General features: G+C 47.1%; 1 protein-coding gene across 2 annotated transcripts in view; it reads left to right on the top strand.

The window, feature by feature from the left end:
• Positions 1-20581, top strand: part of slit2 (slit homolog 2 (Drosophila)) — a 164763-nt gene extending 144182 nt beyond the window's left edge. The window contains exons 28-37 of one of the 2 annotated variants that reach the window (XM_064337515.1): positions 844-983; positions 2515-2541; positions 5343-5436; positions 6368-6511; positions 7515-7755; positions 8859-8989; positions 11178-11332; positions 14670-14961; positions 16423-16634; positions 18403-20581. In XM_064337515.1, coding sequence (XP_064193585.1) covers positions 844-983; positions 2515-2541; positions 5343-5436; positions 6368-6511; positions 7515-7755; positions 8859-8989; positions 11178-11332; positions 14670-14961; positions 16423-16634; positions 18403-18644 — 1678 coding nt within the window. In that variant the 3' untranslated portion in view covers positions 18645-20581. The remainder of the gene's footprint in view (positions 1-843; positions 984-2514; positions 2542-5342; positions 5437-6367; positions 6512-7514; positions 7756-8858; positions 8990-11177; positions 11333-14669; positions 14962-16422; positions 16635-18402) is intronic. The other variant, XM_064337514.1, reaches the window with a different exon arrangement.
• Positions 20582-24915: the final 4334 nt, after the last annotated feature.

Here is a 24915-nt window from a genome sequence, read left to right as displayed (position 1 = left end):
TTTTGAGTAGCTCTCCCCGTGAATAATAAAAGGCGGCCGGCCTCTATTAAATCAGCTCGGCGTGGGTCCCGCCGCAGAATGGAGATGTGCCTATCGGTCCCATTAAGGGCCGGGCGGGGCGCGGGGGCCGCTCTCCCTGCCGCACTTCATTAGCTAATTACCGGGACGACTTTAACGAAACTTTTTTTTTTTTCCCGCGTGTGATTAATCAGTCGCCCTCCCTGGCCTGCGACGCATTAATTGGCGCCTCTGAGGAGCTAATGAGAAATTATGTACATCTGTCATCGCTTCGCCCGCAACACTTCATTTGTGCGATTAGATTCGAGCGGGCGAGTGTGGCGTTGTATTTCAATTAGGCTTTAAGACGTAATAACCTGTTTTGTACGCGCGCACGCACACACACGCGCACACACACATAAAGCAGCCCGGCCGGTTTTAAGATGATAATGATAATGGTGAGAATTTCATTACAGACTTGCTTCGTTCCATAGGAAAAATATAGTAGCTCTAGAATAGCTGTGATCCCTGAACTGACAGAAGTAGGAAAGTTTTGTTGGAAAAGTGGTCCTTTCGCTAAAGTGCGTGTATCTGTGTTTGTGTGTGTGTGTGTGTGTGTGCGTGTGCGTGCGTGCGTGCGTATGTGTGTGCGTGCGTGCGTTTGTGTGTGTGCGCGTGCGTTTGTGTGTGTGTGCGTGCGGCGTTGTGATAGGGGGCGCGTGCGTGTCGTGTGTGCTGCGCGTGCACGTGCGAGTGGTCGCGTGCGTTTGTGTGTGTGTGCGTGTGTGTGTGTGCGTGTGTTTGTGTGTGTGTGTGTGTCTGTGTGTCGTCCTCGCCGCTCTGAAGGTGTGTGTGCGCAGACGGCTTCGAGGGCGAGGCATGCGAGGTCAACGTGGACGACTGCGACGACAACGACTGCGAGAACAACTCCACCTGCGTGGACGGAATCAACAACTACACCTGCCAGTGCGCCCCGGAATACACAGGTGAGGCCGCGGCGCGCCAGACAACGCCCCCGCCCCCACGCGCGCTTCTCCCGCCTCAGAAACACTGAGCGATCGATGCCAGCCTGTCTCTGTAGGCCCGGCCCTCCCTGGTATAAATGAAAGCCTTTGGAAAATCCCCCCCCCCCAGAGTTAACGTTCAAAATGCTTCATATTCCGCACTGCATGTTCACTTCAGCAGGCGTGTCCCAAAGCGTGTGTTTGAAAGCAGTTTGAGCCTTCGCCCGGCGTAAGAACGCCCGTTCTGAAAGGAGAGGTCTGGCTGCTTCTGGACGGCCGGGCTCACTCCACGTCCAGGTGTTTGAGCGCGAGGAACGGTCGTGACTTGGCTGCTGTTTGCGGGCGTCGTGTTCTGGCTGCCGTGCGGGGTAGTTACACTGTGGGAGAGCGTGTGGGAAAGCGGCTGATTTGCGTTTAATTGTACGTGTGAATGAACGCAGTGTGGGTGTGGAGTCTTGGGGGGGGGGGGGGGGGGGATGGCTGGACCAGGGGGAGCCGTCTCAATGGGCCAAGACAGTGTGCGTGTGCAAACACAGATAAAACCCCAACCCCCCCCGGCGGGACCTGTGTCCTCACTCCCTACCTCTTCCCCCTGAACCCTGACCCCCCAGGGGGGCGGAGCCTCTGCTCACCTGAGTCTGACGGCCTCCCAGCATGCACGGCGGGAGGCTCCGGGTGCGAGCTCGGGGTCGGTCTGCAGCCTGCCGCTCTCCTCTGCCGCGGTCGCAGGAGAGAAGGGCGGGGAATGTTCCGGAACCGTCGCGGCTGCTACTGCAGCCAGAAATCACTTACAGCCAGAACGAGCTCCCCACTGCGTGTGTGTGTGTGTGTGTGTGTGTGTGTGTGCGTGTGTGTGTGTGTGTGCGCACAACACTCTCTGTTGCTCTCTTTCTCTCATTTCCCTCCTCTCTCTTCTCTCTCCCCTCTTTCTCCCTTTCTTCTCTTCGTCACTCTCCTTCTCCCTGTCTCTGGTTCCCTCGTTCTCTCTCTTCCTTTCTCTCTCCCCATCCGCCCCTTCTTGTCTTTTTAAAATTTCTCTGTCATTCTTATCCCTTGACTTCATAGGTTATGCCGGTCCTGGATTTGAGAGGGGGGCTCAAACGTATTGAATATGAGCGTGATTATTTTAATATGAACATCGTTTCTTTAGGTCACAAATAACTGGCTGCCTTCACCCACCAGATGTTGTTTTTGTTTCTGTTGTCGTTCTTTCTTTTAAAGCCCTTTTGTTACCAGTTTAATGAGATAATATATTCAGCGTACATTTACATCTCAGCGGTTGTTTTCGCTGAAGGGGCAAAGATGTTTTAGCTTAAACGGTACATGCTGGTGTCACTACGTCTCACGTAACTGCTTGTCGCGTCTCCGTTGTACTAACTCTCCGGTTGTCTGTTTGCTGTACGCTCTGTGCTTCCTAGTCGCCGTAGTAACGCTAACTGCTAACTGCTAACTGCTCCTGCTAACCAGTCAAACCAAAAAAAAAATGTCTTGTGTCTCCTCTGTCTTTGCCAAGCTGCTAATCTGAATGAGGTGGAGAAAGGTCAGTCACTCCTGTTTTACCTCTCTGTCTTCTCTCTGTGCCTGTAGCCCAGCCCAGCTTTGGCTTTTTTAAAAAAAAAAACCGCTGCGTAAATCCGCGCAGTGCGCTGTCGCTTTAAGGGCGATGGAGTGACCTCTGACCTCTGCCTGTCTGTGAGGTGGGCGGAGTCCAAAGCTGGGCTTCGCTACGGGCTAGCATGCTGCTTTGCTTGTCTCATGATGTCATCACCAGTGGCAGCAGAACCTGCCTTGATGCTTGTGTTGAGCTGGATGAAATGGATTCTAATCAGGGTAAAGATGGGAAATATATATATAAACGTATATATATGTATATGTATGTATGTACGCATATCAAATAATAGGTTGTGGGGAATTTTGCTGTAATGGCTGATCAAACCTTAACACCGCTTCTATTGTGAAATATTAATGTGAACAGTTGCGTGCGCATATATCATAATGCAATGTGGCCCTGCAATGGCTTTGCAAATACAGTACATGCATCTGTGGTCATACTGGAAGTCCCCCATCGCATCGTCCCCGTCCTCTTCCAGAACCCGAGCAATGAAATTCAGTTAGGCGACTGAACGGTGGCATTCGCACAGAAGTCAAGCACAAAAATAGGGAGAAGTATTCAAAAGATGCCTTTTGAGATGCAAACGGACAGAATACATCGGGGAGGAGAATGCAGAACAGAGTGCAGAGCAGATCGTTCACTACGGTCAAAATCCAGATAGGTCTGGTTTTAGCGGCCATGAAACTGATCTAAACGCGATGATGATGATGATGATGATGTCATGTGCTCCTCACAAGACTTAATTAGGCCTTAAAGCCTGCTGGAGGTACCCCCGCAAAGTCTAAGGCATCTCGAGGGGGGGGGGGCACACACAACATCTCCTTCTCCGTATATGGTTCCCCAGGTCCTTGCACTGACCTTGCAGGCTGAGCTGGTTTGTGTCAGAAGCTGCTGCTTTTAGACTGCTTGGAGCTCGGCCAGCTCTGCACTAGGACATAAAACTCACCTCGGGTTTGAGCAGAAGAGACAAAAGGAGAGAGAGCGTTCAGTCGGATGCACAGTACCACGCAATTTATTTAAAAAATAATTCTCTTGCTAAGGTCCAGCTGAGAATTTTGCTCAATACTAAGTAATTAATAATATTATTTAAATATTATATAATACTCCGGAAAATAATGTGTATCTTTTTTGAAAGCCCCAGTTAAAGGAATCACAGTTGTTAAAGCTGGGTGGTTTTTGGGTTTTCCGGAGAACCGGCCCAGTCCAGATGCTCTTTAATGTCTTGTTAGCAGTAACTACAGTCACCGTATGGACAGGAACAGCTCCATGTCCTTTATCATGAATCTTATATTCTATAATTTTCCCTGCATGAAAACTAATATCTGATATTATTACCTGATGCATTGTGGACTGTGAATACTGAAGTTTTGCCTGAATATAACGAAAATAAAACTATACACACACGCGCACACACATGTATATATGTGTGTGTGTTTACGGTAAAATATATCGATCAAGAATATAAGAAAATGAATGTTGCTTCAAGCTTGAGGTAAAATTCTGCCTGAACTGTAAAATGAAAATGCAACAGTTTAGTATTCAAAAACAACGATGCTTTATTCAGAGAAAAAAAAAACGCACGGAGCCGGAATGGATCCTCTCTGGGCGGCCACATCGATTCCCCACCGTAATTCCGTAATTATTCCGGTCTCGGAACTGCTGCCGCGCAACATATTGGGATTTCTTCATCGGCCGTCTTCTTCCTCCCGCGTAAATCGATCGAAGGCTCGGAGAAGCGGGCGGAATATTCCGTGGCCGCGGAGGCGGCTAATTTTGTCAGCGGGGTTATCCTGCTGACGGGGGGGATGAGGTCCCACGTCGATCCGGCCGGCCGTCCCCCCCCCCCCCCCCCGCAGGCCCCCGCAGAGCCGTTCATACGCCCGCCCCCCCCTCCCCCCCCGCAGGAACGTCGGGAGTGTGACCGCCATTAAAGATTCATAATTCAGCGCTCGGCCACGTCATTTAGAGAAATCTTTTATTGATCGACGGCGTACCGCTGGGGAGTGTGGGGGGAGGGGTGGGTGGGGGGGGGGCATGTCTGGCGTGTGAGAGACAACAGGACCCTTCAGACACAACATGGCAGACAGAGCCATTTTCGGGGTCTCTCTCTCTGTTTCTCTCTGTCCCTTTCCATTTCTCCCGCTCTCTCTCACTCTCTCTCTCTCTCTCTCTCTCCATTCCTGCTCTCTCTCACTCTCTCTTTCTCACTCTTCCTCTTTGTCTCTCTCTCTCTCTCTCTCTCTCTCACTCTTGGGCATTGTGTCGCCGTTCGGAAAGGATGAGATCTGGAGGGCTGTTTTTTTTTTTTTTTTTCTCCGCAGTGCAGTTTGTTTGAAAAGAGTTCACCGGGGGAAAGAAATAAAGAAAGAAAGGGTAGGGAAAGAAAAGAAAAAGAAAAGAGATGAATAATTGAATTCACCTGTGATGCGGTGGGTGCCGATATCAGGAGGGGCCTGGCGCCAGGATAAAACAAAAATCTGAAATGGAAAATATGTGGCCAGATTCCCATCAGCTCTTTCATAGCAGAGCTCCAGATCGAGTGGCGCAGAGCCCCTGGAAACTAGACGGCTTCATTACCGCGGCGACGGCTGCCGGTGGCGGGTGGAGGGGGAGGGGGGGTGGGTTGTGATGTTCAGGAATGTTATCTGGAGGTATAGGATCGGATAATACCCCCCCCCCCTCGTACATGCAGTTGTGTGACGTGGTTTCCCCCCTGGTCTGTGCTGCAGGTGAGCTCTGCGAGGAGAAGCTGGATTTCTGCGCTCCAGAGCTGAACCTCTGCCAGCACGACTCCAAGTGCATCCTCACGCCCAAGGGGTACAAGTGAGTGTGACCCCCCCCTGCCCGCCCCCCCTGCCCCCTTCCCCTTCCCAAAAAAAACCCCCTCCAGGATTCGGCTCAAGGTCCAGAGCAAGACGGGGGCAGACTCTGTTTATTTTCAGCGCTTTCCCCTGTGATTTGACTTAGCTAATTTCATTATTTTCTTAAGGGAGAGTGGGGGGGGGGATATCCAACAGATGTTTTGTCCTGAAAAGTGACCTCTGTGTTAGAGACAGACAGACAGGAAGGCCGCTGCTCTTATGGCCCCCCTGTTAGCAGGGGTCGGGTTAGCGGCCTTGCAGGTACGGCTTTCGTACAGGAAGCCGTAGAACTAGGGTTTCCTCTGTGGCGTGTCTCAGTGTCTGAGGAATTTTGTGGTGTGATCTCCACGGTGTTCTCTCTCTCTCATCTGCTTTTTTTTCCTGTGGTGTTCTAGCAGAGAAACTTCTCAAACTTTGCGTCTGTGATTTAAATTTAACGTGTGAGAGAGATGGTAATGGCAATTTTATTACTTCAAAATCCGTAGCTATCATGGACACGTTTAACTGCATTATTATATTACTGCACCTGCTAATAAAAGTATATACTGCTTTTAAACCTTTGACTTCAGCAGGTTTCAGACCTGAGAGAAATAATTATTCTACGTACTTTGACCCTTTACATACCAACGGAGTTCCTGTAGATTAATGACAGAAAAACTGCCACCAATATGAAGAAAAGTGATATTTCTTAATGTTGTGATAATTATTAGTCACTAACATATTTTGATAAACAATCTGGTATTTGTAATGTCTAAATTTTCAAATGTTACCACCCTCAGAAGAGGCAAAGTATGTATGTGTGTATTTCGGCCACATCTGGTAAGTTTGTACTGTCGGTCCATCGTCTTGGCTCAGTCATGTGACCTTCGGGTGTTGTGGTTGCCTGGTTACAGGTGCGAGTGCACGCCTGGGTACGTTGGCGAGCAGTGTGACGTGGATTTTGACGACTGCCAGGAGAACAAATGTCAAAATGGCGCTCAGTGCATCGACGCCGTGAACGGCTACACCTGCGTCTGCCCGGGAACGGACTACGGTGAGTTCGGACCTCTGAATCCAGCTTTCTGTTCTCTTCATACTCACGCTAACGGCTTTCTGAGAAATGCCTTCTCTTCACACTCGTGCTAACGGGCTTTCTGAGGGAAATGGCCCTCTCTCCATACTCATGCTAACGGGCTTTCTGAGGGAAATGGCCTTCTCTTCATACTCATGCTAACGGGCTTTCTGAAGTAAACTGCCTTCTCTTCACACTCATGCTAACGGGCTTTCTGAGGGAAATGGCCTTCTCTTCATACTCATGCTAACGGGCTTTCTGAGGGAAATGGCCTTCTCTTCATACTCATGCTAACGGGCTTTCTGAGGTAAACTGCCTTCTCGCCTCGCCCGACAAGACCCATTAAGTCAGGGGGTGTCAGACTCCCGCCCCGGAGGACCGCAGTTTATTTTCAGCGTGTTTCAGCACTTAAGCACTTAAGCTATTGATCAGCGCGAGTCCACGGGCCTCATTGTGACAAGGCCAAGTTTGGCCGCTGTTTGAAAGAGGAAACTACAAAAACATGCAGCCACTGCTACCCTCCAGGGCATTGAGTATGAGATCCATCCATTAAGGGGCCTGGAGACGGTGATAAGATTCCCACCGGTGATGGTGGGAGACCCTGGTTTCCATGGGTAATTTTCGCAGGGCAACAATGACTCAAACCATGTTTCTTTTGGGGGGGGGCAATGTAGTATAATGGGACCTTATGGTCACAGGTTTGATTCCCAGGTAGGACACTGCCATTGTACATTACATTACAGGCATTTAGCAGACGCTCTTATTCAGAGCGACTTACACAACTTTTTACTTAGCATTTACATTGTATCCATTTATACAGCTGTTTCGGTTAAGTACCTTGCTCAAGGGTACAATGGCAGTGTCCTTACCCGGGAATCGAACCTGCGACCTTTCGGTTACAAGCCCAGTTCCTTACCCACTGTGCTACACTCCGGATAAGTCTGGATAAGTCTCTAAATGTAATGTACTGTGATGTCTGTCTTCCCCAGCGGGCTGTTCTGCGAGTTCTCCCCGCCGATGGTGCTGCCCCGGACCAGCCCGTGCGATAACCACGACTGCCAGAACGGGGCGCAGTGCGTCGTCCAGGACGCGGACCCCGAGTGCCGCTGCCTGCAGGGTTACCAGGGCGACCGGTGCCAGAGCCTCGTCAGCGTCAACTTCGTGGACCGCGAGTCCTACCTGCAGATCCCCTCCGGCCTCATCAGCTCGCAGGCCAACATCTCTCTGCAGGTACCGGACCGTACCACCGCCTGGTCTAAACAAGGGGGGGGCATGTGGACCATACCACTGCCTGGTCTAAACAAGGGGGGAGCATGTGGACCGTACCACTGCCTGGTCTAAACAAGGGGGGGGCATGTGGACCGTACCACTGCCTTCTCTAAACAGGGGGGGGGCATGTGGACCATACCACAATCTGGTCTAAACGGGGGGGAACATGCAGACTCTACCACCCTTAATAATAATACAGTCTTAATGACTGCAAAAAAAAAAAAAATTACATGTTATAGGCTTTATGACTGCAAAAGTAGTTATAGCAAACTTTATGGCGGCTTTTATGACCGCTAAAAAAAAATAGCTTTACCACTTCTTTCCTGAAAATTGCATCACATTTGAATCACATACCGCAATGCAGTTTGTGACTTTAGACCAGGATCTTGCAACCTCCTAATTGTGTGCTGTTGCATTTTTTAGAGCTTACGCAGGTTTTGAAAAATGTCAAAAATCTCTGTCTCAACACTCGCCTGCTCGATGCAATGTGTGACTCCAGCAAATTTATTCTTTATAAAAAAGGGGGGAAGCAGGGAGGGAATCTCGAGCAGTGGCTCTCAACCCTGTGTCTGGAGATCTACCGTCTCCTACGTTTTCACTCCAGCCTTAACAAATCACACCTCATTCAACAGCTAAAGATCTCGTCGAGCTGCTAATTAGTAGACTCAGGAGTCCCAAATTAGGGTCGGAGTGAAAACCTACAGGACGGTATATCTCCAGGAACAGGGTTCGGGACCATTGCTCTGGAGTACGGACCAATACACCACACATGATGAATAAGGGTGAATTTCCAACTGTTTCCACTCACCTTCTGTGGAATTAATGTCTTTTATTTTTGCATTCCTCCCAAAACTTGGCAACAAGGAGGAAGCCTGGCATTCTTGAAAATGGTGGAAATGGTGGTTTCATTTTTACTCGCATAATAGCCATTTTGCAAAATACTCACGTAAAATTGTAAATTACATTTCTAGTGTTGCAATAAGTTCACAGGTGGGGAAGCTCAGCCAATCAGCAGCGAGGAAATGACCCATCCCATTTTTTTATTAAATGTTTTTGCCTGTTAGATCGCCACCGATGAAGACAATGGAATTCTGCTGTACAAGGGAGACATAGACCACATCGCCGTGGAGCTCTACAGGGGCCGGCTGCGTGTGAGCTACGACACGGGATCCTACCCTCCTTCCGCTATTTACAGGTAACTGCCCTGCGAACAGGTACCTCTGTTTCCTGTGTGCGCCACCTGTACGCTTGTGGAATACGCTGACGAAGTATTAGCCGTATTGCCGTGCTTTCCAGTTCTGTAAGAGCCAGGCTCTTCTCAGCCAGTATTTTTCAGTGTTCTTTTCTCTTCTCTTCTCTTCTTTTCTTCTCTTCTCACGATGCCCTTGAAACTCCCGTCGTTCTCCTCTCCAACACAAATATATGCGCTGCGTCAGCCGCGTAAAGAAAAAAAAAAAGAAAAAAGCAAATATATATATTTCTCTGCGCCTTAATGAGGATAACAGGCCCGCAGTCAGATCTAAACGCGCTCGCTAGCTTAACGACGGCTGGAACACATTTTATTTGTTTATGTTCGGAAACCAAACGTTTAATACCCCCCTGGGTCCCTCCATCTGCTTGTGAAGGAAATTAAGAAACATGCTCGAGTCGTGTTTTTTAAAATTTATTTATTTTTTTTTTTTATTCCTTTCCCAGCGAATGAGGCGAAGGCCTCTTAGCGAGCGCGGAAAGGATGCACTTTTTGTAAACAAACGTTCCATTATGCATGACGGCTAACTGTTGCTCATTTTCCACCATTACCATCTTCAGTGGCAACTCATCTGAGTGTGGCATTACGGGAATATTTATAACTGCTTTTTTTTTTTTTTTTCCTGGCAACATCCGTGGTAGTTATGTGAAAATTGTGTGTACTTGAACTAGCATTTAACTTACAGCCGCCGTTTCTGTGTTAGGGACTGCCGATGTCACTTTGAATGTGGATAACTTGGCAGATCCGGAATCCAAAGCCCTCTGCCAACAGAAACAACTGCTGTTTTTTTTTTCTTTTTCTGGTGACTGAAAACGGGCCATTTTGCAGATTTTAACAGCCGTGCTGGGAACAATGGGAAAATGTTCAAGCCCAGTGCCAGTTTGACTTGAATCTCAGGGAAATGGAAAGATCAGCCTTATCTTTCCGTGGCTGGAAATCATGTGTTTGTGCGTGTGACTCAGACATTTCTGTTTATTTGCCTGGCAGGAGACTTTCAAACATTTTTTCAACTTCAAAAATGGCGTTTTCAGCATCTCAGATTTCGTTAGCAAAACACGGTCGCGTGCGGTCGGGCCCGGTCAATTAGGGGAACGCGGTTTCGCGATTACGATGGCAGCCCTTCAGCCTTGAGGCACCGGCAAGAAACCCATGTTTGGGCTGGCCGGGATAATTCCTGTTAATTGATTTATGGCCCATATCTGATGCGATGTCAGACTAAATGACCGTTAAAAACGTCTGTCAACTGCCATTTTGAAAAAGCCCCCTGCGCCGCTGGTCCTGGCCGGTAAACGATATTCGCGGCCGATAACGCAGTGGCGAAATCCAGCTTTTGAGAAATCTTGACACGTTACGCACAGGAATGAGGGGCGAAAACTCTGCGTTAAGGTAGCGGCTCAGGCAGCCGTTGTTGATGGAAGGCTCTGTATAGCCGCTAATCTCCCGTACCGCTGAAGCCCGTTCCTCAGGCAAGTGGCTGCCTGTGTCTGAAGCTCAGATCTAGAGGCTCAGGACAGGAATGTGCTATTTTTTTTTTTTTTTTTTTTTGGTGTTTGTTTGTTTCTGCGAACGTTAACATTTTCAAAATGTCAGGCTAATCAAAAGTCGCTTAGCCTCAGCGTCTGTCTTGGGTGAGCCGCATCTGGCTTGGGCGTCCACGGTCTGATTTACGATCTCTGAAAACGAACGTGATCTTTCTGCGCCGCGGAGCCGCGAAACGAGCGGCGGGTTCATTAGCATTCGCTGCGCCGTGAACCGCCATCTAAACTGTGGGCCGGGAGGACGCTTAAGGGGGATGAATGTGGAAAAGATAGCGCGCCGCATCTCACACTTTTTTAAGGAGTATTCACACCAGTCAGGTTTTAACACTGCATTAGTTATGTCACTGACAGTGTACATGCAGTTGTTCTGACATACATGTCATGTTGCAAACGATTGCGTTTCATGTTTAAACGTGTATTTTAGGCCACTTTCTATGAAAAGGTCGGTCACAGAAAATGAAAATATTTACTCTTAGGTTAGGTTGTGGGTTCTCAGAGTTTGGTAATCCACTTCCGTGAAGTAAATACGAGTTCTGGCGATTGCTTTAACACCAGGAAAGTGACGCATTTTCGTGTTCTGTGTTGAACGCGTTTAGCGTGGAGACCATCAACGACGGGAGCTTCCATGTCGTGGAGCTCGTGGCATCAGAACAGACGCTCTCGCTGGCTATTGATGGAGGCAGCCCCAAGTCCATCAGCACCCTGTCCAAGCAGTCCACGCTCAGCATCGACTCTCCCCTATACGTTGGAGGTAGGTCTGCCGGTATCTACCTCATTTCCTGTCTAACCCACCTCGTTTCCTGTCCAACACAGTTCATCTCCTGTCTAACCCACCTAATGTCCTGTCTAACCTACTTCATTTCTTGTCTAACTCACCTCATTTCCTGTCCAGCCCACTTCATCTCCTGTCTAACCCACTTCATTTCTTGTCTAGCCCACCTCATTTCCTGTCAAACCCACTTCCCGTCTGGTCCAACCAGAAGATTTTTCACACTCTCTAAGTCAAGTCATCATTTATTTAAAGCGAATTTCACAGAAGTCTCATCGCACTGTACATTTAAACAAAATGATAAAAAAGATAACAAAACAATACCGTGAACGAGCAATAACATACCAACAACAAAACAGAAACAATAACAATGAAAACACTCATTGAGGGGCTGTCCGACCGGTGGATGAAACTAGCCATGGTGGGCCGTAGGAGAGTGGGGGGGAAAAAAGCACGTCTTGAGTCTTGTTTTAAAAGCATTGACAGAAATTGAATTCCTGATTGATGTGGGAAGAGCATTCCGGAGGTAGGGAGAAGGGAATTGGAATGCTGTGCTCCTAGATGATTTTCTGTTGAATCAGGGGAGTGATGAATAGCCTAGCGGTGGCGCGCCGGGTGTGTGCTGATGTGCGTGGTGTAATACGATCAGAGAGGCAGGATGCTGCCAATCCGTGCTAGGCTTCATATGTTAAAACAAGTATTTTGAAGCCAGCTCTAGCCTGTATTGGCAGTCCGTGGAGGGTAGACAGAATTGGAGTTATATGATCATATTTACTGCTTTTTCTCAGAATTCTGACTGCAGCATTTTGAACAAGTTGAAGACTTTTAATGGTTCTGTTTTGTGGGCCGCAGAAAAGGACGTTACAGTGATCTAATCTGAACGATATTAAGGTTTAGGCATACGATCAGATTTTTGCAGGTTATGAAGTTATAAACGCTGTCACGTGAAATAGATGGATCAAGATTTTTAACTGGAGGGCTCTGTGATATTTTACTGTCATCAATGATGGTAGTCGAATTTTCAAACAGATGCCGGTGAACTGGTCTAACAATTAGCAGTTTCATCACTTTTCAAAATCAGAAAATCCATAGACAGCCATGATTTAATTTTGGTGAGGGAACTTAGTTTCAGTTGTAAGCACTAATCGGGGCTTAAGAGAATGTACAGCAGAGATCCCTTTAACGTTTCGAGGTGTGAGATCACAATTACCTGATTAGAATGTTCTGAACTGAACATTCTAATGCTGATGTCACAATCAATCCTGGTGACTGAAGCAGTTCTGAAAAAAAACCTGCTCTATAAAAGGGTTCTTGAAGGCTTGTATTAAATGTGAAATCCAGAGAATGTGGAGAGTCTGGAGGGGAAAAGAGCTTCAGGAAGCAGAGACAGAACAATGCCCTGTGAGCGGCACTGTGTTGGATTCGTGCCCCACGCTCCCAATTAAGCCTCTTTCCTGGGCTTCATTTTCAAAGCTTTATTGCAGTTTTTTTATGAAACAGTGTGACTCCTGACTCAGCTGGGTGATGGAGATTTGCTGTCACCCAGGATGGGAAATGTTCTCATGCATCTCCATGGGAGATATATGGAGATGAGGGAGGTTCAGGAGTGACATTTTTATCCATCACTGTCAATCCTTCACATATACTGGTCCCTTGAGTGTGTGTGTGTGTGTGTGTGTGTGCGTGCATTTGTGTGGGAGTTTGTGTGTGTGTGCATGTGTGCATTTGTGGGTGTGTGCATGCGTGTGTGTGTGCGTGTGTGCATGCATATGTGCGTGTCTGTGCGTTTGTGTGTGTGTGCCTGAGAGAGAGAGAAAGAGAGCTTGTTATGTTTGCTTGCCAGTACCAAACACACACACACACACACACACACCTACATAAATCTGATGAAACTCACATCCAGGCTGTAGAGAGAGCCAGTTTATTAACTGCCTGAATACTGAGCAAAGGCAGAAATCGCAGGATTGCATAAAATGATAAAGAAAACAATGGAAACTGAACTCTGTTCATTGGAAAACATTTCAAAATAAGTAAATTTGTGGCATCGCTTTCATTAGGGAATACCCTACTCTTCTTTCCTTACTCAGACTACTGTAAGTACTGTGTAAAACGCAATAATGAAGCAGTGATTGAGTCCTCTGGTTATTTGTGCTACCTGTTTGCTAGAGGCTGAGCATCTTACTTTGAGTCGACAGCATCACAGGTACATACTGTACAGATCTCGTCTGCTGTTTCTCTGTCAGATGATACGTAGCGTAATTCCATTTCATTTCTCACACTGTGTGATCCTTGCGTCTTGCCCTAATATGACCTGCTTCTTAAAAATAAAAGAGAAAATTGAAGTTTGCATGAAAGAATTTCTTTTTTCTTCCAGTTTTCACTTTAGGGACATTAGAATAGAACTGAGTTGATTAGAGGGCACGACGGACATGGATCGTCTGGGTTATTTATGATGGACGCTGCGTTTCGAGTGGGCGAACGTTGGCGTAAATGTACGGCCCGGTCGAATCGCCCCGGCGGTATAAAATGAGATCTATGAGATTGTTCTTCTTAACGGCCTCTTAAGTAAGGAGATTGACTCCTTGTGCTGATTTAACGTGATGCCAAATTGCATTTCTAATGCGGGGCCTCTGCTCTCAGATTCATCTCCCCCCAGAAAGATCTTCGTATTCGGAGGGGATGGGGGAAAGGGGAGGGGGGAGGGGGGAGGGGGGGGGCGAAGACGTATCTTTTCTTTCAAGAACCAGATTACTATTGACCAGCGTAGAATTCCATTTACTGCAGCAGGAGCCAAACGAGCACAGTGCTCAGACCTGTGTAAACCGCTCCATTAAAGGCGTAAATCAGCCCAACCCGGTTTTAAACCAATAAAAACGAGCCGTCTTAAAAATCATCAGCGCTTATGAGAGCCGACCGGCATCCATGATGTAGACTGGGATGGGATGGGGAGTGGGGGGGAAGGGGGGGGCGAAAATACACTCAAATGTGTCTTGTCACAATATACAAAATGGCTCCCAAAAATGTGTCTGTAATGTTTCATTGGAAATACATACATGCAAATGCACATTTCAGTTACTGTTGTATTTGCATGTATGTATTTCAAATGTAATGCCCGCCATCACATCAGAAATACACGCAAGGAACTGCAACTTTGTATTTGAAATACAGCCCATCCCTGTGATGTAGCTCAGTTTGGAGACCCTGTTAATTGGAGTGCCCACTCTCTCTCTGACCCCCGACCCCTCTCTGTCTCCCTGCCTCCCCTCCTGTCCCCTTTCCCTGCCCCCTCCCCCTTGCCTCTGCCCCCCCCCCTCCCCAGGCATGCCAGGCAAAGCCACGGCGGCGGCGCTGCAGCAGAGCGGTGGGGGGCAGAACGGCACCAGCTTCCACGGCTGCATCCGGAACCTCCTCATCGACGGGCAGCTGCAGGACCTGGCGCTGTTCCAGCCGCGGGCGGGCATCCTGCCCGGGTGCCAGCCCTGCCAGAAGAGGGTGTGCGCCCACGGCACCTGCCACGCCACAGGCCGCTCCAGCTTCACCTGCCAGTGCGAGAGCGGCTGGGCGGGCACCCTGTGCGACCAGCAGGCCAACGACCCCTGCCAGGGCAACAAGTGAGTGTGTGTGTGTGTGTGTGTGAGTGTGTGATTTCGTGTGTGTGTGAGTGTGTGTGTGTGTGAGTGTGTGAGTGCGTGTGTGTGTGTGTGTGTGTGTGAGTGAGTGAGTGTGTGTGTGTGTGTGTGTGGTGTGTGGTGTGTGTGTGTGTGTGTGTGTGGTGTGTGTGTGTGTGGGTGTGTGTGTGTGTGTGTGTGTGTGTGTGTGTGTGTGAGGTGGTGTGTGTGGTGTGTGTGAGCGTGTGAGTGTGATGAGGTGGTGTGTGTGTGTGTGTGAGAGAGTGTGTGTGTGTGTGCGTGTGTGTGTGAGAGTGTGAACTTGTAATCCTATCTTTGTGGGGACCAAATGTCCTCACAAGGATAGAAAGATGAGGAAACTTTTGCTTTGTGGGGACCTTTTGCTGCTCCCCACAAGGTCAAGAGGCTGTTTTAGGGTTAGGACTTAGGGTTAGGGTTACAATTAGGTTAAGGTTAGGGTTAGAGGTTACGGAATGAATTTAGTCAATGGGAAGTCCCCACAAGGATAGCAGTATGGGACTGTGTGTGAGTGTGTGTGTGTGTGAGACAGTGTGTGCGTGTGTGAGTGTGCGCCAACTGGGTACCCTAGCGCTAGAGCCAGCTTCCGCTTACCGGACCCACAGATCCCTATGGGAGCCGATCCCTGCCATATGAAGCCAGTTCATGGAGGCTGCCATGTTTGGGTTTTTGGTACTAGAGCATGCGCACTGGGTACCTGAATGTAAAGGGATGAATGGGAATGAAACTAATCTGATATCTTTTTCTGTGGGGCTCATTAAAAATATGGTCTTAGGAGAGCAATTAGTTTGGTGTGGAGAAATTTCACAATTTCGAAGTACTGTCCAAAATAGTTTGTATTTGGCCGGGGCAATAGTCATAGTTCTGAATTTTCTTCACTGGGGAAATTGATGAATTTCACAATTCATTTATCATTGTTCGATTCCTAATAAATATTATGGTTTAGTCACATTTTAAGTTTTTTGCACTAGCTTCTTCTAGTTGATGAGACTTTTATGGTACAGACAGCTGGATCTGAATTCCAGAGTCATTGTTGTACTGATGATGCTCACCCAGATCTACCTACATATCCAGCCACAATCCACTGCTGCTCTCCCCTACTGCCTCATACATATTCAGCATGGGATGACTCAGCATTTTTCAGGGTTGGGTCAATTCCAGTTAATTTCATTCAATTCTGAGAATGAGTCGAAAAAGCCTTTAATGCTCTGTGCATTTTTTTTTTATTTTTCAATACTTGAGTTGCGTTTCAGTCTGTTTCCTAAATTGACTGAATTAGAATGCAGATGACTGACTTCAGGCGCTCAGTGTTATTGCTATCGCTACAGCGTGTGTCAGGAATCCTAAAATGGCCGCCGTGTTTTGCTGGTTTTGCATCATTAGTTGGGTATAAACCCCGGACTCTCTCTCCCGTCCCTCCCCAAGGTGCGCCCACGGGTCCTGCCTGCCCATCAACTCCTTCTCCTACAGCTGCCGGTGCCAGCCGGGGTACGCGGGCGTGCTGTGCGAGGAAGAGGAGGAGGTCTTCAACCCCTGCCAGTCCATCAGGTGCAAGCACGGGAAGTGCCGGCTGTCGGGCCTGGGCAAGGCCTACTGCGAGTGCAACAGCGGCTTCACCGGGGACGGCTGCGACAGGGGTGAGAGAGCCCCGCCCACTTGAGCTCCGCCCGTTTAAGGAGCCCCGCCCGTTTAAGCCCCGCCCGTTTAAAGAGCCCCGCCCATTTAAGCTCCGCCCACTTGGGCCCCACACGTGGCTCCACCCGTTTTAGCCCCGCCCGTTTAAACCCAGCACATGGCTCTACCCATTTAAGGCCCCCGCTTTTTAAACCCCCCCCCCCCACGTGACTCCGCCCATTAAAACCCCACGCGCGTGCAGGGCGTTCACAGTGCAGCAGCCTGGAGGGGAGGGAGACTCAGGAAGCAGACAGACAGGCTCAGGCTGCCGACGCTAAGCTGGTGTGAACCGGCCCAACGCCCTTCTGTGTTAATGCGTCAGTCTCTCATCCCAGCTCACTGTCAACATGAACACAGTGCCTGTCCCCTCTATGTCTCTCTTTCTTTAATATATATATCTCTCTCTCTGCCTTTCACTGTCTATCTTTCTCTTTCTTTTACTGTCTCTCTCTTTCACTGTTACTGTCTCTTTTCCTCACCCTTTTATTCTCTCTCTGACTTTCACCCTCTTATTCACACACTCCTTCTTCCTCTCTCTCACACACACATTCCTTCTCCCTCTCTCTCTCACACACACACACTCCTCCATTTCTCGCTCTTTCTTACACACACACACAGTTACGGTAAGTGAGTCTCAGAAGAGATTTATTACCGTACTCTGTTCAATGGCTCGTGTAATGATGGTCAATTATGATTATAATAATAATAATAATAATGACGATGCTGATGTATCTCTGACCTCTCAGCCTCTCGTGAGCACACTCTGAACCCCACACGGGGGAGACAGGTGAGGTTCTCAGGGAAAGGATGGAGGGGTTGTGATCTTCCTCTCATCCTTTCCACACTCTTCCTCACACTCATCCTTCCTCTCGGCTGTCCCGGGCTCATCCGTAGTCCTCCCCCTCCCCAGGGGTGTGTGTCTGTGCTGTGCGTGGTGTACTGTAGTGTCTGTAATCACCAGCATCTCTAAGTGTCATAGCTGCACACTCAGGGGTGTATATATGAACCCGACCCTTTCTCACACTGCCCCTCAGAATCCATTCACCTTTCACTGCTACAGAGTTAGAGTAGATTTGCCCTCCTTAGAGTATGTTTGCATGCCCTCCTGTTAACTTATTTAGTGCCCCTGTCCCCCTTAAATCAATGTTAATAGCAAAAATCCACAAGTGGTACATAAGAGATAATGCTCACTTGTCTAAATGGTTCTTGTGTTAGAGAAATCAGGCCCGAAGGGTGGCTTATGCTCGTAAGCTACTGCTGCAGTGTGTGGATTGGCCCCACGGTGTGGTGCTGAATCTGGAATGTTCCAGTGTCATATGTTGCTTAGCGGCCCTGCAGGGCAACACGTGATTGGCCGTAGTGTTGCCCATAGAGGGCAGGGATTAGTCGGCGTCAGTGCTCACCAGTGACCTCTGCTGGTGAGTGCGGCTCACGCGGTCTGCATGCACAAGCTGCAGGTGAAGAGTCTTCCTCCGACTCGCGTCTGTGTGAGCTCGACCGAATTTTGGCCCGCTACATGAAACAGAAGCAGTGGCGTGACATCACGTGTTTCGGAGCAGAGCGGTACGCTCTTCCACGGTGATGGGCACGCGATACGCCATTTCCAAAACTGTGAGCTAAGCAGGGATGCAGAAGTAAAATAACAATTTTTAATTCTTTTTTTTAAAACGGCCGAAAAACTCATGTGTGTTTGTCTCGCTCTCTCTCTCTCTCTCCTCTTCGCCACTGCAGAGATCGCGTGTCGAGGCGAACGGGTCCGAGATAACTACCAGAAGCAGCAGGGCTACGCCGCGTGTCAGACGACCGAGAAGGTCTCGCGGTTAGAGTGCCGGGGGGGGTGCGACGGGGGCCAGTGCTGCGGCCCCCTGCGGAGCAAGCGGCGGAAATACACCTTCGAGTGCACCGACGGCTCGTCCTTCGTGGAGGAGGTGGAGAAGGTGGTCAAGTGCGGCTGCACGAAATGCCCTTCATAGATCAGAAAAACAAACAAATAAATAATAATAAATAAAAAATATATAGTTTTTTTTTTGGTTTTGTTACGGTTACGTACGTTACGTGTCCCTTTTTTTTGTAAGGAAAGAGAGAAAGGCGGGGGAAAAAAAACGAAACGAAAAATCATCACCTTTTTTTTTTTTTTTTTTTTTTTTTTTTTTTGGCAGTTGCTGGACTTAATTGATGCTTCCATAGTGGAAATGTTGAATTATATTGTAAAATACAGAACAATACTTATTTTTTATTATGAAGTGGAGGAGGAAAGAAAAAAGAAAAAGACAAAAAAAAAACGAGAGTTGACTATTTTCTTCATTCGACGTCTGTCACTCCTGGGATGCACGACGTTGGTTTTGTTTTTTTATCTTTTGTTGTTTTTTTTGTTTTGTTTTTTTGCTGAAGAAGAACCGAACTGACTGCTCAGTCGTGAATGAAGAAATGAAAATAACCCTTTGGCTGGTCACTGTTTCTGATTTTTTTTTTTTTTTTTTTTTTGATGTTATACGTCAGAAGACTCTTGGGGTGCAGAAACGTGTTGCGGTTAGTCGTTAAGTTTAGAATCTGGTAAAAGTAGCACACGAAACAAAACTATTTTTGGAAGATCTGAAGATTTGATTTTTGAAGATCCGAGATACTAAAAGTGCGGTCTCCAGGACGACGACGCGGGTTGGTTTTGCGTCACGCGAAAACGGGACGGACTGAAACCCAACGGAGGGCCACGCCTCAGCGAGCCGCAGCACACACACACGCACACGCGCACACACACACACACCCGCACACACACACACACCCACTCACACACACACCCACACACACCTGCACACGCACACGCACACGCACACACACACACACACACACACACACACTCACCCACTCACACACACACAAACACACACGTGATGTAAATGTCCACTGAGTACATCATCCATTTTACTCACCCACCCAAGTCCAACCTATGTACAAATAGCAGAACCTTAAATATTAGTGAGCCTTTTTTCCCCCCAGTATTAATGCATTGTAATTTAAATGTTGGGGGGGGGGGGTGGCTGGGAGGGGAGATGGGGAGGGGGGGGTGGCTGTGAGAACCATAGGTTAATGATATATGATTAGTAATTTGGTTAAACGATACATCTTGTCTTTTTTTTTACCAAGCCTTTGCCATTTGGCACAGTATTCTCTATTATCACTGACAAGTATTTATTGTATCAAAAATACCTTTACTTATGTGCTAGGTCTTCCCCTTATATTGCAGTTTTGAGTCTTTTAATATATATTAATTTATATTTGTCCTGATATTTTTGTATTAAAAAAAAGCGACAAATTGATCTGTTGGGATAGATTAACTAACATGGTGTCCTGCTTGGTTTTAAAATAAATGACCTGAGACTGTTGTATTTTCCAGAAACCTTAGGTACATTTTAATCTTTAAAAAATGTGAAGTGAAACAAAACATTGTATATTTTTGTCAAATCTCCTGAGAATTTGTACTGTGCCACGAATAAAGGTCTTTATATCAGAGTATAAATGTATAGAGTTAAATTTTCCCTTTGTATTTTACAGAGATTAAATGGTGTTTAGAGATGTACCCTAGGATAAAAATAGACCTCTTTTTACAAACGTTTTCCTTGAAGCTCCTTACCTTTTTAACAAATTTATGCTAAGAAAACTGTGACTTTTTTCTAAATAAATCTACTTTGTTATCTCTATGTTTCCAATGTTAACATGTTGCTGCTAAATTTGTAATGTAGACTTGGATGCTGACGTGTATTTTAGTGGGTTGTGCTCTTGCTTCATTAAAAAAAGAGCACAGTGTATAACAATAAAAAAAGTGACCCTCTTCTCAAACTTGTGCTTCATCTGACTTGGACTAATGTCAGTATCCTTACTGATGTTTGTATATTAAACAGACTATTTACATCAGCATTGCTTTTTATCTCTATTTTGTGATCTTTAGCTTCGACTAGAACTTTTGCATAGCCCTTGCGTAAACTTCTGCACGTAGAGTTCAGGACCCGGGAATCTGCTCTTGGACTAATACAGACTTAAGACTTTAGACTTAAGTTTAGTCTTAAGAAGTTCGCCGGGGGGAAAAAAAATGAAATAAAATAACATACCAGTCCCCGCCGTCTGCTCGTCGTCGGACAGCTGTGGGTCTGCCGGCGTTGCGCCAGTCGACAGCACAGGCAAGCGGTCGCGATGAGGCGGTTTGGAAATTGGGTTGGGTCGTTAACGGGACCCGAAACAGTTGGCGAACGGACCCGCCGCCAGCGGAATGCTGTGGTGGCGGGTTTCCTGAAACGCTGACAGTCTGAGAGCTGGCACCGTCCTGTGGGGTTTTCTGCTTGTTTCGGGAAAAGGTGCGATTTGAATTTAGTGTATCAGATTTTGGGAGGGGGGGGTCCAGCAGCCCAAGCTTTAGAGGTTGTCGGTTGGACACGCCGAGCTACACAGACGGATCGATTCGCGGCTACGTTCAGACGCCTCGCCTTATTTCGCACCCCGAGTGACCGCCAGCTCCGGGACGTCTCCCGCTCCATCATCGCAGAAAGAGGAACTTCGCTGCAGGGAGCAGAGTGTGCACCGCGGGCACTTCATCAGCAGATTGTCGTTAGGCATTAGCATCCCTGTATCAAAGGCGATTGCGTGCGGTCAATGGCCTGTGCCTGGGCTGAGTGAGCCGGTTTTGTGAAGCTTGATGACTGATGACAACATCAGAGTGCGCGTGCTAATTTGTCTGCCGTCATGTCAATACCACTTTCTTAGTGAAGTATAGATGTACTTTAATCCAGAGGTGAGCAGTTTGATATCCTGGAGGTCCGGTGTGTTTATGCAGATACTCTTTTTCGGCAGTTAGCCCCCAGGCTGACTGAGCTAATTAGCTCTGCTCACCGATGCCAGGGTCGCATGAAGACAAGGCCACAGAAGAACGTGCCATTTAGGGACACAAAAAAAAAGACAAAAAAGTCTTCAGCTGTCAATCGTGATCCTATGAAGAAATTCACCCAAAATGTCAGCTCAGGTAAACGACTGGGGCATAATTTTGCATGAATTCCAGAAACGGACAGACGCCTCCCTTTCCCCCGTCCTGTTTAAGTCCCCATAGAAACCACGGCTACCTGTAGCTCTGCGGATTTTCATACACTAATGTGAAAAACACATCAAAGTGTACCTCTGGACTCAAGGTAATTGTTCGTTAGCTCGAGGGTTCTCTGCCACGTCAGTAACCGTGGAAATAGACTACCAAGGGTGAGATTAAGCAGTTAGCAGTTAGCCCGCTGAATATGTATGTGGTGGGGTGCTGTGGTTAGGGCGCCATCTGCAGGCGGGGAGGGAGCAGGTGTTAGCCAGCATGCGTCCGCAGCTGCGGGCGATTAGGGGATAATTGCTAGTGCTTTATCTGCGCTGCCTGCAGTGAGACCGGGGCCCGGGAATGAGAGGCTCACGCAGGGACCTACGCTGGGTGTCTGAACCCTATTTCATTTGTGTGCGTGTCCTGACTGTTCGGGTTCTCTACTCACTGAAACCTGTGCGTCTAATATCCGCGGACTGTGTGGTTTGATTGATGGGGAGATGATTGTCAGAACCTGATACAATGTACCACCTAAATTCTCGTTAAATCCACCTTCATTTGATGCATGATGTCACAAAATGAACACATGGTCCTCAGCAACGCCCCAGCCCTGGGTCATTACATCACCGTTTTATTACACACCCTCAGTTTGGTTCAGACCCAACCATGCGCATCTGCTTTTGGGATCAGAAGACAACACTCACTGTGACCAGTGGAGCCACTGTGCCCCCATTCAGCTGCTTCTCTCACTCTTCAATTTATCTGGGAAAGGCTGCAAGACTTTTTCTTTTTTTTTTTTTTTGAGAAAAAAATTGAAGGAGTCCAAAGTCACTTAAATACAGTGGAAAATCATTAAGTTGGCAGAATCTGAAAAAAATCTTCCTTGTCTTGCTGGTTTCTTTTCCATTTGCATTAATTTAAATGACATTAGATAGTGGATTCCTGTTTTGTGTAACCTGTCTCGTAGCAATGATCTGTCTAATAAGCCTTCGCATTGTGTGCATATAAATGACAAGTTATCTGATTTAAACAGAATTGGCGGACTTTGATGTTTTGATGAAGAGAATAATGAGATGTGCTGAATAACAGATAAAGAATGAATATTAATGAACTGTGTAGGAACAGTTGAAAAATTCTCAAAACATGCTCCAGAGCTGCATTAAAGAAGGAAAGTATCTGCTTGAACAAAGGATTAAGAAAGTCCCGATGCAAAAAGTTTGGCTTTTTAAAATTGCATGACGCTGAAAATCCTCTTGGAAAGCGCAGGTTTGCAGTACACAAAATCAATATTTTTTTGTACTCCAATGCGAATTCAGCCCCTTTGTTTTAATTGAAACGTTGCTACTGACATTTACAAATGTCAAATGCTTTTAAGAAGTTCATTGGAGAGTTACTGAGAAGTTAGTTTCTCAGGTGTTTACATATTTCTTGAAGGAACAGAGGCCAAATATAATGGATGCACGGTAACAAGTTTACTAATGGGCATTACATTTGTTTATTGTTGACCAGTAATATGTTTCAAAACAAGACATGGCACGGATATTGTAAACATGCGAGAATAAAACAAATGTTTCTTTACCAAATAACACCCCCCCCCCACCCCCACCCCCACCCCAGACTGGCAACAGGAAGAGGGTGTGCTTATATGTATTGGATGGAGTCAAGGAGCTGAGCTTCTACAAAAAAGCTGGAATCAGCTTCATGCTTCATCAACCTGTCAGGCTTGGTAAGTAGTGGAGATTTTAGACAAGCCTTAACGAGCAGGGCCATCAGGAAGAGAAGCAAATGTTCAAACCATAATTTAGAATTAAAAACTGATATTTGTATTGCCAGATTAAGCAAACGCATCTTCCTGAGAACTGTAAGGAGATGCGTTTGACGGACAGGGCGAGAGTGACTTCGTTTTGGTCCATCACAGTGAGGTTCAGGTGGAGCTTTTGATCATGCGCACGGATGCAGCTGTGATGAATTACATGTATGTTCCACTTCCGAGCTGAAATGCCTTAATTCTCATGGCTTAATAAATAAAACTTAATTCTCAATTAATTATTTACTAATTTGTTCAGTCATTCGTTCACTTACTAATTAATTAATAAATGTATTTATTTATTTGGCAAGTAATTCACCTATCGTATCAAATCAAGTGGCTTTAACTGGTTTTTACTGAACCTGTGAACCCATCTGACCAGTAATTTAAGGGGCAGGTCTATTATAAGCTGAGTTTGTTCCTTTGATCGCAATACATTTTTAGAAGTCTGGAGACAATTTCAGCACTGAATTTTTTTTTCTTTTTCCCATTTACGTTTAAATTGGTCCCAGCCTTGTTATGGCAAAATGTTATTTCAGCTCTCTTTTGCATTCTCGGATTTCATTACTCCGAGCGTGTCCCACAGAACCTGTGGGGTAAGACTCCTGCAAAGAGGAAAATGAAGAAAGAAAACAAACAGCCTCATTCGAAAAACTGTGCACTTATAAGGACCCAAATTCAGAAGCTGAGGCCTAATATTTCATAAGCATACGCTGCAGGATGCCTTGATAATACCATGAGATGGATAAAAAAATAATAATAATTCAAAAAGATTTCCACAAGCTGAAATAGCTTTTTGTTGTTTTAAATATGGAGCTGAGCATTCAGTTTTCCAGCATGTTCAACGGCTGCACCTTGGGGATTCTTTGATGGACAGCAGATGTCTATAAAAATATATTATTTTATCCAGATGGAAGATATCCATATTGTTTGGAGGCAGCGGACTCAAAGCGTATCGTTTTGACGTGCGATACACTGAGCAATCTCAGGACTCAGATTTGGCCGTGCCTGTACCCTCCTGTTAATGCCCTTTATCTGATCACACCTGTGCGGAATTAAGGTAAAAACTAAACAAAGCCAAAGAGGAACCTGAACCAGAGAACCTGCTGGGAGGCTGATCCCTGACCCCGCCCCCATCAACAAAATGTCCAATCAGAAGGCAGTAGCTTAATCTTATTGACCACTCCCACAATCGCACCTACACCTCCTCCCCCCCCCCCCCCAACTTTACAGCACCTGTCACACAGACTGAAGAGGGTCTGACTGCAGGGGGTGGGGGGGGGGGGGGCATGGAGTTTTCATCACAAACCTCCAGCGACAGGCTATTACTTGCACAGCATATGGTGCGCTACATTTTTATAGCTCTTTTAATCTCTTA

The sequence above is a fragment of the Anguilla rostrata genome, chromosome 5 (assembly GCF_018555375.3).
Source record: "Anguilla rostrata isolate EN2019 chromosome 5, ASM1855537v3, whole genome shotgun sequence".
NCBI classification, from domain to species: Eukaryota; Metazoa; Chordata; class Actinopteri; order Anguilliformes; family Anguillidae; genus Anguilla; species Anguilla rostrata.
This window is presented reverse-complemented; position numbering and strand designations above follow the sequence as displayed.